General features: G+C 43.1%; 2 protein-coding genes across 12 annotated transcripts in view; one reads left to right on the top strand and one right to left on the bottom strand.

Moving 5' to 3' along the window:
* The window catches only part of LOC135090239 (FAD-linked sulfhydryl oxidase ALR-like), a 20609-nt gene continuing 4819 nt past the window's right edge, over positions 1-15790 (top strand). For 9 of the 11 annotated variants that reach the window (XM_063986770.1, XM_063986775.1, XM_063986768.1 and 6 more), the window contains exons 1-4: positions 3-418; positions 2016-2205; positions 2856-3048; positions 3478-3643. In XM_063986770.1, coding sequence (XP_063842840.1) covers positions 281-418; positions 2016-2205; positions 2856-3048; positions 3478-3640 — 684 coding nt within the window. In that variant the 5' untranslated portion in view covers positions 3-280 and the 3' untranslated portion in view covers positions 3641-3643. Of the gene's footprint in view, positions 419-460; positions 613-2015; positions 2206-2855; positions 3049-3477; positions 3644-13986; positions 14091-15790 lie in introns of those variants that run through there. The other 2 variants (XM_063986769.1, XM_063986778.1) reach the window with 2 other exon arrangements.
* On the bottom strand, positions 5314-13799 carry LOC135090238 (dentin sialophosphoprotein-like). Its single transcript, XM_063986766.1, has 3 exons — positions 12198-13799; positions 11193-11300; positions 5314-10434 (listed from the first exon to the last, which is right to left on the bottom strand). The coding sequence occupies exons 2-3, from the start codon at positions 11220-11222 to the stop codon at positions 6235-6237; spliced, it is 4230 nt and encodes a 1409-aa protein (XP_063842836.1). The 5' UTR covers positions 11223-11300; positions 12198-13799; the 3' UTR covers positions 5314-6234.

The raw sequence follows: 15790 nt of genomic DNA on the forward strand, positions 1-15790 counted from the left end.
AGCTCAAGATCAGCAGTGGGAGATAATCATCATCAGCATCAGGCCAGTTCGTGTATATTCTGTATGATGTAATAACCCGGCAATACTACCAAGGCATACACGTGAAACATCCAGTGACAAGAAGCAATAAGTGAGGCAATCTATTTTTAAAAGAGTGTATAAGGCGGGAATACTGAGCTTTAATATATAAATCCTGCAGAAGGGAGATCGTGGAGAGAGCGAAGCAGGTGACACCGGTGACAGAAACTAAACTATAACACTGCCGCCTGTCCCTCGAGTCATGGAGGCGAGACGCGGTCCTGCAGACACTGAGCCCCTCCCAGCCAGCCCCGCCAAGCCCTGCAGGACCTGTGTAGACTTCAGGTCGTGGATGAAGAGTCAGCGGGCCCGGGGAGAGGAGGAAGCCAGGCCGGGTAAGGTATGACGCAACCCTCACCTCTCGCCACCCTGCAATTAGGGTAGAGCTCTCAGTGGTGCTTGGGTGTTGGAGTGTTACCTGGCAAGGCCACACCAACCAGTGGCCAGCCAAGACTGGACAATAGAGGATAGACTAGAATGATTCAGACAAATACTCCAGTCAGGTTTACCGGTGGTGCTATAGTAGGATTACGGGTAAAGTTGCAGTTAACACAATACACCCTATCTTGTTTTTCTGTTCTCCTATCCCCAACAAGCTTGGGGACCTTGTGGGAAAGCAGAGTTTTTGGGTGGCAAAAATCAAAATGAGGCATTTTTGACATTCCTGAAAAGTCTAAGAATGATAAGTGGCATATTTTGAAAATGGGAAATGTCTAGGCTATCCTAATCCAATCTAACTTCAAGGGAGCTTTGCTTCCCCACCCTTGGACACCCCCCTTTAAGTTCACTACCCTAACCTAAGCTAAACAATCTGGGGGGGCTTTGTCTTCCCTGGACCACCCTTAAAGATTTTAATGTAACCTAACCTAACATTACATAACCTAATCGAACCTTATATTAACTAAACTAGCCTGGGGACTTCACCTCGTAGACCCCTTCCTTATGGATACTAATCTAACCTAACATTATACCAGCACACCACACATTAATATATACAGATCCCTGGGTTTTCCAGTGTAGTGCCAGAAAAAGTCAAGTAGATCAAAATTGCAATCCATACACTTGTCTGATGCCATGATGAAGGTAGAATTGATGATGCAGCTCCCCTGCTGCCTTTCATACCCTCATGGAAGACTACACGTGGAGTAATTCCAAACTACACAACCCATTTCAAATTAGTGGCAGTACGTACAGTACAAATGTGTCACACATAAAGCCTCATTTGGTTACCTATTAATATGACTATTAATTTGTATCCAGTGCAGCAAAAAAATCACCTCTAAACTGTCACACGGAAAGGATGTCCATGCCAGCTGTCTCTCCACCCCTAGCAGAAGAAATGGAAACTTCTTTCCTGTGAACAAAAAAAAAGCAATAAGTCATTTATTTCTCCAGCAGAGCCTTTTGGTTCTTGAGCAATTGAATGTAATCAGTTCTCTTACTTTTAATTCAGGAAGTATTACATATATTCTGTATAACTCTCAAGTGTAATCACAATGTTAGCAATATCACTGCTTGCCAGTGAAGCTTCTTGGCAAGCACCACAGTGATGAGTGGCAGTGTGTACGGCACTTAACACTGAGTTGTCATATCTCAACTACTTTGAACAGACTGTAGTGGAAATGATGTGAACTTTAAGTGTTCTCAATGTGAAAAAAATTATTTGCCTTATCATAAGAATTGTCCTTTACTCTCCTAATATATAATGTTTTTCAAGTGCATGAAGCAGCTAAAAGAAATCTTCCTAAACCTGAGCATTATTTTAAAATTAAACTCCACATATAATTTTTTCCATTGTAAAGCACTACACAATGAGCTAGATATGTATGAAGTGTATTATGAAGCAGGGAAGCCAAAGAAGGGTCAGGTTGATGTAACAGTAATTAGCCAGTGAAGCAAGTGAATTTTGGGAGCATAACATATTCCTTGTTTCTCAGACTAATGGTACCACAGAGGATGGAGCAGCAACAGCAACACTGGCAGCAGCAGCAGCAACAGCATCAGGAGCAGTGGCAGCAACAGCATCAGGTAGCTCAACATGTCAGGGGTCACAGGCAAACAGCACCTCATCTTCCACTAGTCCTCAAAAGAATGATGTTCAAGATGAGGGGGATCCACCACTCTGGGGTGAGTGTGTGTGTGTGTGTGTGTGTGTGTGTGTGTGTGTGTGTGTGTGTGTGTGTGTGTGTGTGTGTTTGTGTTTGTTGTGAACTTGTTTGTGGGTGTATTGCATGACCACCTTGTACACTTAAGGATAGGTTAATATTTTTCTCTTTATAATTGGGCCATTGGCTAAGGCAAGTAATTTGTGTTTATGTCTTTGTATAGATCTTTAACTCTGGTATGCTATTCATCACCACAAGGAGTATGTTTATTTTAGTATGCTTAATATCTATTGCACACAACACTAAATGAATAAAAGTAATAGTTACTTGGAATCCATGCACACATGAGCCTGATACCTGGTGAACTGGAGTACAAGTACACAGTAAATCTTGTGGTAGATGAGCATAGGATAAGAGGACATTAGTGTGCTGACCTCTGGTGTGTGGGGCCTTTCTGGGAGATTAATTTGTTAGTTCCCTTTTTAAGACAGTAATCCTTTTAACTTCTTGGAATGTTTGCATCTCTTTGCTTTATCTTGCACTTCTTTAGCACCATTGTTGCTCTTTCTTTCATGTCATCTTTTTCACTGCACATATTTTTCACCACAGCTATTTGTTCCTTTGATCACTCAATCCTCTAACTCCTTTGTACCTCACATTTCATTGGTACAGGAGATGCAGCAAAATACGGATGCCCAGCAGACAGTTTGGCACTGGGACATGGCACTTGGCGGCTCCTGCACACCATGGCAGCTTACTACCCCAACCAGCCTTCCTCCCAGCAGCAGCAAGACATGCGTTCCTTCATCACACTCTTCTCCAAGTTCTACCCATGTCCACCATGTGCAGAGGACTTCAGGGAATGGTTAGTAGTTGCCATAATTGCCTGTCTCTCATACAAAGGAGTGTAGAGGACTAGCTCAAGAAATAAGAATAACCAACAACCAGACACTACCTTTGGGAAATAGTCCTGTTTAGTTATTGATATGTTGATCTTCCCTCATTTTAGCCAAGAGGACCACGAGGAAATGACTGTCCTTCATGAGTAGTACAGGAAAACATTAACTCTTTCTCGATTAAACTCTAGGAGCTGTAAAGGAATGATTGTCATTGATGACCAGCATAGCATAAGTATAAACCCATCATCCTTTTAGATTCATGGATTGTGTAGATGTGGCAGTCCTCAATAACTACTACAGGATAAACATTGATTCATTCTCCCATAGACTGAAGGCCTGTGTCGATATCCTGTCTTTGATGATCAGTCCAACAAGTTTGCTTCTTTCTTCCTCAGGCTGAAGACTAACACCCCTAAAGTGGAGTCCCGCAGCAGCCTCTCCCAGTGGTTCTGTGAGGCCCACAATGAGGTCAACAGGAAGCTGGAGAAGCCACTCTTTGACTGCAGACGTGTCAACGAGCGGTGGCTTGACGGCTGGGTGGACGGCTCGTGTGACTGAATGGTAAAAGAAACAGTCTTTATACACAGGCTGGTGTACTTGTTGCCATGAAATGGTTGTTTTTTTCAGAAATATATCATTTGTACATGATGATTTTATATATACATATTTTAAAAGATTTCAATATTTTGAGTAGGTATATAAGCTACATTTGATATATATATATATATATATATATATATATATATATATATATATATATATATATATATATATATATATATATATATATATATATATATATATATATATATATATATATATATATGAACAAAGCTTCCCACAGTACATGACTATATTTAAAAACTGACAAGGAGCCCTTCATGAAGACTCAGTTTTTGGATTACTGAACTTAGCATCATGTCTCAACAAGTGAGTGATTGTATGCTTGTTAAAGTCTACTTGTCTTGAAGACTATTCCAAATATGTATTCTGAGTAATAGAGTGCAGCTCTGAGAAATATTTTCCTTGTGTTTATAAGATTTATAAAAACTTTAAAAAACAGACCAAACTCAAAACAAGGATGAGGAATACGACAAAGTTTGTTTGTTCTACATATGTGATGCAGTAATGCTCATGTTGTTAGTGCTGTCTTGAGCTACATCACAGCAGGTAGGTAGCTGGACCAAACTCACACATGACTTTGTGCTCTGATGGATGTTAGAAATAGTGATAATGATATAAGAAACTCAGGATCTTATGAAGCTACAGCAGAATAGTATAAGACTCACTATTTTTAGGAAGGAAGTTTAAAGGTTAACCAGTACTCTTGTGCATAATTAGATATGTATTTTTTTCTGAAAAAGCTTTCTTTGTAAAACCAGTTCATCTTGGGATGTCCTGTACACCAGCTAGTTTGGTACTTTAATTCTTCATAAGTTTATTCCTTTCATCATCTGTTCATTGGACAAAACACTGTTACCAGATAGCAGAAGGAAAGGAGCACTGATGACATCAAAAGTGAGCACTATGGACTAACGGTCACTGCCTGTGTTTGTTCATAGTTCAGAATTTCAGACACTGACAGGCATGGAACTACAACATTGCTAATCACACAATTCAAGAAGTTTCATGTTTACCATGCGATTTTAGGGTATAACTTGCTTTGGACTCACCTGCCTTATCAGCATAGCTAGCCAAGCATCTACCAAAGAAAAAAAAAACTGCCATTTGGATAGAAGAGAGACCCTGTTATTTACCAAACTGTATCATCAGAACCCCTGCTTATGGAATGTCAAATAAAGGACAGAAATAAACTTGAAATGGCAATTGATAAACTGTAGGATGTGCTTGGGTCTATCTCATAACCATGCCACACCTCATATAAAATTGCTGCATATTTTTATAACCACTCCTTGCACCATTCTTTTTTTCTCACCTTTCCCTCATACAGTGATTATTATGCTGCATCTTACTGCACACCATAGTAGAAATGTTGTACAGCAGTGGACATGGGCAACAACCACCTCTCTCCAGAGACATATTCTAAAGTCCCAAGAAATCAGCAACAACAATTACTGCCCCCACACACACTCATGTTCAGGCTGAAGTTAATCACCCATGTGGTGACTGTGGGCATCAGTTTCAAACTTTGTCTACTGGACTTTGCCTGGTGAATGGCATAAAAACCTGTGCAGTTTTTCTCAGTTCTGCAGTTATGATGTCATCCTGCTACACAGTATGATATGGTAACAGTGTTTGTCCAATGAACATTGTTCGACTGTGGATGCACCCTCAGCCACCTTTTACAGTTGCAGGGATGAATTTTTACTACATATTTCTACTGTGTGTGTTTGCATTATATTTGTGCACAATAGAAAAGTGTATATATATATATATATATATATATATATATACAGTTGGTACCAAGATATTCAGTGCTAATGTAGTATAAATACAGTGTGGTAAGAAAATCCACATTAAACACTACGATAAACACCGAGTGTCATTATTATCTTGTATTTGATAGATTTATGTGATATGCCAGGACAGAATGATGCAATATTTTTTTATTTTTTTTATTCAGATTCGTAACATTATTTAGAAATGTATAATTTGCAACAGCCTGCCATGGCCCCCCCTGAATTCTTACCATGGCTCCCAGGTTGAGAACCACTGCCATAGCCCAAAAATATATAGAGTTAAGATTGGATATACTCAGCAGACATCAAGCCACACTTCTTGCTGGTGGTAGATTGTGAGCTTGGGGGCCCTACCTGTGAAAGTGCAGGACACAACTTAATGCATTCCAGTAATGATTCTGTCCATAGGTGAAGTGAAGGGGTTTCATTCAGCAATTAGTAATATGGTTTGGTTGTTTAAGCTCACAATTGTTTTTCCTAAAACAACACAGTATAGAATACATCAATCTGAATAATGGATGGATGCCTTGAAAATTTCTTAGTAATCACTAAGAATCTTGTTATTTGAGTCATTTAAATCATTGTCATTTGTCTTATAATTTGTATATAGACTCTTTGATTATAAACTATTACCAGAGTTAGCCACTGCAAAACACAAAGTCACTTTAGCAGCAGCATGCTGGACAATTTTTATCACTTCTAGGTCTGCCTTGCTTGTCTGCTCCTTGGGATTCAAGCATCAGATGCAGAAGGTGGCTCCAAATGGCTCTCAAGAAGACTTTGGAGGGCCTGATGGATGGAGTTTTCCGTAGCATCAGTTGCACCAGCCAAGCGTTCAATGATTTTATGAGCCAAGGCATTGATGGTGTTAGTGTCAGTGTTGCTGCCATTGCTGCCAGTATTGCCTTGCGTAATGTTGTCTGTGTTGTTACCTTTGTTGGTATCAGTGGTGCTACCTGTGTTACTAAGAATGTTGTCTTCAGCAAATTCGTTAGTGGTACCATCAGTGATGCCATCAATGGTGCCATCAGTGATGTCATCAGTGGTGCCATCACTGATGTCATCAATGGTGCCATCAGTGATGCTATCAATGATGTCATCAGTGATGTCATCACTGGTGCCATCAGTGATGTTATCAATGGTGCCATCAGTGATGTCACCAGTGGTGCCATCAGTGATGTCATTAATGGTGCCATCAGTGATGTCATCAATAGTGCCATCAGTGATGTCATCAGTGATGTCATCAATGGTGCCATCAGTGATATCATCAGTCTTGCCATCAGTAATGTCATCAGTGGTGCCATCAGTGATGTCATCAATGGTGTCATCAATGATGTCATCAATGGTGTCATCAATGGTGTCATCAGTGGTGCCATCAATGATGCCATCAGTGTTGTCGTCAGTGGTTCCAGCAATGGTGCCATCAGTGATATCGGTAGTACCATCAATAGTGATATTGATTCCATTAATGGCTCCATCAATAATGATATCATTGCTTCCATTTATAGTGCCAATAGTGATTCCACCAATGGTGCCATCAATGGTATTATCATTGGTTCCATTAATGACAGCATCAACATTGCTATTATTGGTTTCATGAGTGGTATAATCACTAGTAATGCCATCAGTGGTTCCATCATTGGTGTTATCATTGGTGCCAGCTGTGTTGTCATCTGTGGTGTTGTAAGTTATGCTATCAGTGATGTTGTCAGTGGCACCATCGGTGGTGATATTAATAGTTCCATCGGTGGTGTTGTTAATTGTTCTTTCAGTGGTGCTGTCAATGCTTCCATCAGTGGTGGTGATAATAGTTCCATCAGTAGTGCTGTCAATGGTTCCATCAGTGGTGCTGCCAATGGTTCCATCAGTGATGATGTTAATGGTTCCATCAGTGATATTGTTAATGATTTCATCAGTGATGTTAATGGTTCCTTCAGTGATGTTGTTAATAGTTCCTTCAGTGATGTTAATGGTTCCATCAGTGGTGCTACTAGTGGTACCATCAGTGGTGGAATTAGTGATGCCATCAGTAGGGGTATAAGTGGTGACATCAGTTGTGTTACTAGTAATGCCGTCAGTAGTGGTATTAGTGGTGCCATCGATAGTGGTATTAGTGGTGCCATTGATTATTCTATTAGTGATTCCATCATTGATGCTCTCAGTGATCCTGTTCTGTGCACTGGAAATCATTTCATCAACAAATTTCTTAACAGTTCCTTTAATAAAGTCTCTTATGCGATCCCCGATTGACAACATATCGTCACTGCCTTTGCTGTGGTACCGCCTGCTGGCACGTGGTAGTCTGGCCACAGCTGTCTCCATCAGCCTGGTTCGCTCCTTAAATGAGGCCTCACCACCATCACTGTTCCTCTCACCATGGCTGCCATTAGCAGCAAGCATTCCTGTAGCAATGTCGAGGAACTGCCTGGGTCGTGCAGCATGGTACCCGAGCAATTCCCTGTCTGCTTCCAGTGCTGAGTCGGGAGCAGTCTGGTCTCCCTCACCTGACCTGTGTGTCAAGCTGCGGCCCATGACAAACACCTCGGTATAGTTGTCCCTATGTGTCAGCTGCAGCGATGAAGTTTTTCCTTTCATGATGTGTGCCGTATCAGTCTTTATGACCATGGCAGAAACAGGACTACGATGCTGTTTTCCATCCGTATCCTTATTGCGGTTTGAAGCAACATTTTCATCATCCTGTTTGTCACCAATCTCATCATCATTTTTCTCTCTGGTGAAAGGTCTGCCTCCTCTCCTAATGGATCCTATTCGCTCTCTGATTGCCCTCTGAGCAGCCCCTGCGATAGCCTGAGAGAACCTGCGTCTTGTGTTACGAGAGTGGATGTCATCTTGTTGTCTTCCACGTGCAGAGTGATTATTTCTTAGGGAGGACATGATTTTTTTCTTGATCTTGGCCTTAAAGCTGTCAATGGCGGCAGAAAGCTCAAGGTCTTGGGTTACCGAGGGCAGTTTCCGCTCACTGCCATAGACCAAACTGTCTCTTCTTGACTCACTCTCACCACTCTCACCGAGGGCACTAGAAATTATTCCTTGAACCAGGTTACTGATGGTTTCACCGAGAGAAGGAGCCTCACCAGCATCACCACCATCGCTCTCACCTCCAGCACCACCATCGTCATCGCCACCATCACCATCGCCACCATTTAACTCCTCATTGTGGACTTCGCTTAGCACACGGTCAATGAACGCCTCCACAGCAGCACTAATTTCTTGGGTAAGATTCCCACCTTCCCCACCATCACCACCCTCCCCCTCATTCCCAGCTTCAACTTCATCCAGAGCCAGACCATCATCCTCGGGTGGGGGCACATCCCCAACAGGGCTGTCCTCCTCGTCATCTACAATGTCACCAGTTATGATGACACTTGTGGTATTGCTGGTGATGGTGATGGTGCCCTTGCTTGTCCCATCATCCGCGGTACATTTGGTGACCACTGTGAAGTCGCCTGTTGTGGTGCACTGCGTGGCATCACTTGTGTCTGCTGTGCTCCCGTTTGTGTCATCTGCTGTGTTTTCCAGTATGTGTATTGGATCTGATGTGTCACCTGCGATTTCTGTTATGTCTTCAGCTGTATTAGTTATTTCCTCTGCTATTTCATCTGCTGCTTCACCTGTTGCTTCATCTGTTTCACCTGCTGCTTCATCTGCTGCTTCATCTTCCGCTTCATCTTTTGCTTCATCTGTTGTTTCACCTGCTGCTTCATCTGCTTCTTCACCCACTGCTTCATCTGCTGCTTCACCTGTTGCTTCACCTGCTGTTTCACCTGCTGTCTCATCTTTTGCTTCACCTGATGCTTCATCTGTTTCATTTATTGTCTTATTTGTTGATTCATTTGTTTCATTTGTTGTTTCATCTGCTGTTTCACTTGTTGCTCCTTCATCTGCTGTCTCATCTGCAGCTTCACCTGTTGTTTCATTTGTTCCACCTTGTGTTTCATTGGCTCCGTCTGTTGATTCATCCGCTGTTTCATCTGTTCCACCAGGTGTTTCATTTGCTCCACCTATTGATTCACCTGCTTCTTCACTTGCAATTTCATCTGTTGTATTGTCTGCTATTTCGTTTGGGACGTCGCCTGTTGTGTTTGCGTCGTTGGTCGAGTCTGTCGTATCGCCTGTCACGCCGTCTTCTGAGTCATCTACTGTACCCTCCACAGTACTGCTAGCTGTACCTTCATTCGTGCCATCCGTGTTATCACTTGTCGTGTTATCGGTACCGTCTTCCATGCCATCCGTGTCGCCGTCCGTTGTGCCGTCACGGAGTCTTGTACTGTAGATTGTGCTGTCCCTTGTGCCATCGAGCTGCCACACACTAATCTGGAAACGTTTGCTTGGTGGTGAAAGTCTGGACCTCCTTGCACCGTGAACTTGTGAGGAGATCTCGATCTTTCTCCTAGCATCGAGTTCCTTTGCCCCCACAGTACGACCACCACCACTACCACTACTACTACCATTACCACCACCACCACTACTACTACTACTACTACTCTTCCTGGACTCTGGGTGTCTCTTCCTGAAGTTATTCGCTGCCTGGTACACCAGTCGTTTCCGACTCAGCAGATCTTGGTCACCATTGTCTTCATCACCGGAACCACGATTTGGTAATGATTCTAGATTCCCTTCAGGAGTAAAGGCAGTATTCTCTTTCTCTCTAAGCCCCTTGAGCTGCCCTGAGTCTTCTGTACTATGCGATGTGTTTATGTAGTCACCCACCACGGTTGTCCACTCGCTACCGTGACTGGGATTACGATCACCAAAGTCACCAGGAACCCCTCCATTGAACAACACAGGTCTTGTCTTGAGGTGGTTTTGCTCAGGGTCCTCTCCTCCCAACCAGGGCCCCCTGAGGTTGTGTCCAGGGCGATGTAGGACTCTTGTGCCGCCCCGGTGAATGTCCCTTCCCTGCGCCGCCACCTGTGGAATTGCCGGCAATGTTGTTAGGGATTCGTGAACTTGTGATGCGAGGTTGTGATTGCGATGTGTGTGTGTGTGTGTGTGTGTGTTTGTGTGTGTGTGTGTGTTCTGGTGGAGAAAGATCAATGAGCGGAAGAACAACATGAATAAGGTGGGATTGGGTATAAGAACAAGGAGGAAGAGGAAAAAAAAAAGGAATGAGAACAAAAACAGAAGAGAAGACAGGTACCTGTGAGAAGAAAAACAAGCACAGAAAGAAAGAGGAGAACAAGAACAGGAAAGAAAGGAAAAGGAGAAAAATAGGAAGAGAGGAAAGTAAGAACAGGTTGAGAGAAAAAGAGAACGAGAACTGGGAGCAGGAGGAGGATGAGAACAAAACAATAAGAAAATAAAATTGAGTGGTTCCAGATGTTCTTAAATTTGAGGTTCCCAACTCCCTCAATCAGCCTTCACCTCCGTCACCTATATAAATTACGTTCTTCAGCATAACCCTCACTATAGATCCTTTTACTGCCTATGCCCTCACATGTCGCACGTGCGTCATTAGAAAACACGCTACTCTTGCACATATTCCCCATACACACATCGCCACTACCCCCCACCACTACCACCACCCGACACACACACACACACACCTTCATGAAAGCCTACCTCAATGTGTACGAAATAAGTGATGATGATGAAAAGTGAAACAGAATTGCGTCAATATTCTTATGGTAAGGATACAATCGTCACTTCGGGAATGTTGAGGTACTGACCAGTAACAATAGCGTGACCACCACCTTCATGTCGATGGCCTCGTCTGCGTGGTGGTGGTGGTGGTGGCGCTGACTTGACTCCTGCCTGGGTAGCCTCCTCTCAGGGACCTTGGGGAATATAGTCAATCAGTCGGGGTCAGTTGTATCTTACTGATTTTGCGGTAGTTTCCATAGATTTTTCACAGTATTGGTATTGTTCTCGCCAGCACCACAGCACAGCCTTATCTGCTCGCGGGCTGGCCAGTGCTGCACGCAAACTTCAGGAGGCCGCGGCACTGCCTTGCTTCCTCAGTGTTTGTATTTATGAGACTTGTCCCGCTGCCTCTACCCTATGACAGTGTTCAGAGTACAATTCTCCCGTCAGTGCCCGAGAGCTCTAGTTCAGTACTGAGATATTCCATCACGGTGCACGAGAGGCAGAGTGCAAGCGTCACCCCGGCACCGCACCAAACAAGGAAGTGACGCGTGGAGCGTCCCGCGTGGCGTGTGCAGGGCGGCGATTTCACCTAGTGGGGATAGGGAGCCTCCTGTCGATGTACACAGGTCTTCTGTCAATAGTAAAGGCACACAGTCTGACCTTGAGGCTGTACTGAGTTCTGTACTGAACTGGAGAGCATTGGTACTAAGCAAAGAACACATCTAAAGTATTAGGGAAGGAAAGTATAATGGGACCCTGATTCTGATGTTGCTTGGGAGGGCTCTTCGATTCACAAATTAACGTTTTTCATCTATGGTGGCTGACTCAAAGAACAGGTCACCACAGTTTTATCTTTCCCACGTACGTAACCAACCCATTAGCAAGGATTTGCAGTGTAATCATTGGCTTGGCTCTAAATCGTGCCCTATTGATTTGCAGGCATGCGCGACAACCACTGCGCCACTAAAGGCCTGGTGACCAGTCAAATTTGCCCCAGTATCCTGACCTCAAACACAAACAGGAATCACACCTGTGTATAGTAGCGAAACATATCACTCCATATTACACCACACATGCGCTACACTTACGCCACATCCACCACCGCCTCCTGTTCCAGTCGCTTGGAGGAGCCCGACCGTGAAGACACAAATCTACTCGCCGGTACTGTGTGACTGAGAGGCACGCGGGAAAGTAAGGACCGCAAGGGGCCGGGCGGCACCACTCTCCGGCAACCCTGAAAACGGTTTCTTCCACTAACACGGTGGTCGCTCCAGATGTATGGCTGGCGGCAGCGAGGTGACCCAGATAAATAATAATCAAGGTACTGGATAATTATAACTCACCATACGTTAATAAGTGGACTACTTCTGGGGGAAGTAACAAATCTGTACAGCTCTAAACAAGTGAGAAGAGATAAAAACGGTAACCGTTACTCTTTGTCCCAGAAAATAAAAGGAACTGGATAATTGTAATCGTAACGCACCACACATGACCCACTGCACAACAATCGGAAATGAAAAAAAAAAAAAAAAAACGAGTAATTGAAAAGAGGAACAACAGGTATGTAAGTGGTGTTTTTTTCCCCATAGTGCCTGGAAGCGATAGCGTGGTGGTGAAGACACCTACCGCAGAAGAATCCGGATCGGAATCTTGCTCGTTTTCTGAGGTTTCAAGGAAGTGTGCTATTAATACCTAGGCTGCGTGACTTGGCTAGCGCTAGGCGTAGTGCAGATGCTCGTATTTGCCATCATTATCGTTATCATCATTGTTATCGTTATTATTTTTGTGCTGGTTGAGTGGTAAAGCCCGGGGACGGGTTCCTCTCTCCGTTTCTTTACCGCGACCAGTGTCAACAAAATGATCCATAAGCAGAAACGTTTTGCTGTCTCACCACGATTGTTTTCGAAGGACACAGATATAATAAGTAGGGCTCTCGAGAGTATTTTTCCTGCTAATAATGTAATCTTGTTGATTTGCCACTAGAACTATAAAAAAAAAAAAAAGCTTCAAAAACCTGTGTAACTTCAACTAGAATCTTTTGAATGTAGTGGAGGTGCGGCGCAGGAATGTTTCAGAATATTGTCTAAAGAACTACTACAGCAGTTGAAGGATCAACACTAACAGGACAAGACACCACATTTTTAAACGTTTCAGCGTCTCATCTCGATTGCTTTCAACAGTTTATCTTAATGAAGGCTATGATGTTTTTCAAGGGTGTTTTCACGATAATAGTGCTAGTTAAACAATGCTTCTGCATCATACATGGGAAAACACCCAAGAGACCCTGACCATTCATCTCTGTGGCCTTTGGAAATAGTCCTTTTTCAAAGTACTTTTTTTCAAAGTACTGGTCGAGATATACTAAGGTACTCGTACATACTATCGGAAAAAACTCAAATGTGGTATAAGAAATGCTTGAAAAAAGGTAGAAATCAGACGAACTCTTTTTACAGTACAGAGGTGTTAAGCTTCAGGTAAAGAAGTCTCTCTCTCTCTCTCTCTCTCTCTCTCTCTCTCTCTCTCTCTCTCTCTCTCTCTCTCTCTCTCTGTGCTGAGGAGTGAGGCAAGTGGGTGGGCCAGCTCCTCGGCGCCTGGGCCCTGGTGGAGCAGATGGGGCTGATATTGTCCGTCACATTGACAAGACGGTCAAGTTAGCAATTAGTGTATTTACCGAGCCTGCTCAATATTTCGGCTCATTTGTTGATATAACGATCTCGTACAGCTCTATCTTATATATATATATATATATATATATATATATATATATATATATATATATATATATATATATATATATATATATATATATATAATTTTTTTATTTATTTATATTTTCCAATCAAACAAATTCAGTATTGTATTTCGTTTATTTATCAGAGACCGAGGAATTAGTAAAAAGACGAGTGACCAGTCATGCTGCCAGCCGAGTTCTCCAGCAGCAACAAGGCGGCCGTGGCGGTGATCGAGTCAGCTCGAAGCATGTAAATAAAACAGCCCACCAGCCACCGTAACGCCTCTTTAGTGGCGACCAAGCGACAGTGGCGAGGGAAAGCTGCCATTTTTTTGTTCTCGCGGCACCAGCAACAACATTACTTGCTTAGTGACTTGACATTAAAACTTGCCATCACGCCGTTAGTGACTTGTAATTTATTTATTTATTTGTTTCTTTTAACGAAATCGTAAGAATTTTTTAACGTGAATCTATTTGATGCTAGAGGTTCCAACATGGCGGAAAAATATTGAGCTAATATATAACTGAAAGCATTATTGGTACTGGGGATGGGCCTGATAGGATAGATGGCTTTGTAGTCTTGGGGAGGCGGTGAAGGACGCCACTAGTGAACACATAGTTAAAGATATCTGTAGTGATAACATGTCTAAGGACACTTTTCAGTAGTCTAGATACTTTATCTTCAAATTTAGTTATGTAATGAAAGGGTTTGTCTTTAAATAATTTAAGTTAAGATGTATCACTTTAGATGTGTTCAACTTTATTCATGTGATCTTTGTTACTCATAACACTGACTGATCTGGTTTTAACTTAATGGGTGAGTCATAGAGAGATTATGGTAATTTTAAGAAGGAACGCACACACACACACACATACGCGAAACTAACAACAACAACAAACAAAGCCACCGTGACCTCAAAACTACACAACCTCACCTCACCTGGCTTCACCTGACCTCATAACTTCAACTCTTCAATCAGTGTTGTCAAAGCAATTTCCTGTTCAAAAAGAGATGCTACGTGAGCAGTCAGCCGAATCAGGAAGTCCTCCATAATGACGCCATTAATTAGGCACTGTCAGTCAGGTCTTGCAGGCGCTAACCCAACCACACAGACCAATTAACTCATCCAAACCTCGCCTCGCCGCCACACTCCTTGCCTTGAGTGGTGTATGTGTGTGTGTGTGTGTGTGTGTGTGGTGGGGGGAGGGGGGGCTCTGGTGTACACGCCCCCTGTCCGTGACGTGCCTGTGACGTGTGTGTGTGTCTGGCAAGTGATATCAAAGCACTTCACGCTGTTTGAGGGGGGGTTGAGGGGGGCGCTGAAGAAGCGGGACAAGCTGGAGACTTCAGTGTGTTGTTGGGTTTGACGGTGCCCGGGTGGAGTGTCAGTACTATTATTAGAATTATTTTACTTCAATATTACGTTTGCAAGACAATGCAACGGTACAGTTTGTGTTCATACGGCTTGCTACTGCGTCTGCACAGCGTCTGGAGTGTGACAGCCCTTGTGAGTACTATATGCTATGTATCTTGGAAGGTAGTTTGTGTAAGTGTCCTTAGGGAATATGGTACTTTGGGCAGGTTACGCTAATTAAACACACACACACACACACACACACATCAGGAGGAGGAGGAGGAATTCAAAGGAAAGCCAAACAGCAACAGACCTTTTGGTCCTTGCAAGGCTGTTTGGTAACTACTACTAACTAGCTACAGGGAAGAGAGACAGGACAGCATAGCAGAAGACTCCTCCCCATCCACCACTCCCTCCAGCTTGCGCTAGCATGGAAATACTCGTAGTTGGGAAAAAGTACCATGCAGTATGGAGGAGGGGGAGGAGGAAGCTATGTAGGGTTAGTGTCAAGGTTTAGGAGGTTTAGTTTAGTACTTCATTGTATTTGGTTTTAGTTCCTGTGAAGTGTAATTGATTATTGTTTGATATTGCTATT

The sequence above is a fragment of the Scylla paramamosain genome, chromosome 34 (assembly GCF_035594125.1).
Source record: "Scylla paramamosain isolate STU-SP2022 chromosome 34, ASM3559412v1, whole genome shotgun sequence".
NCBI lineage: Eukaryota > Metazoa > Arthropoda > Malacostraca > Decapoda > Portunidae > Scylla > Scylla paramamosain.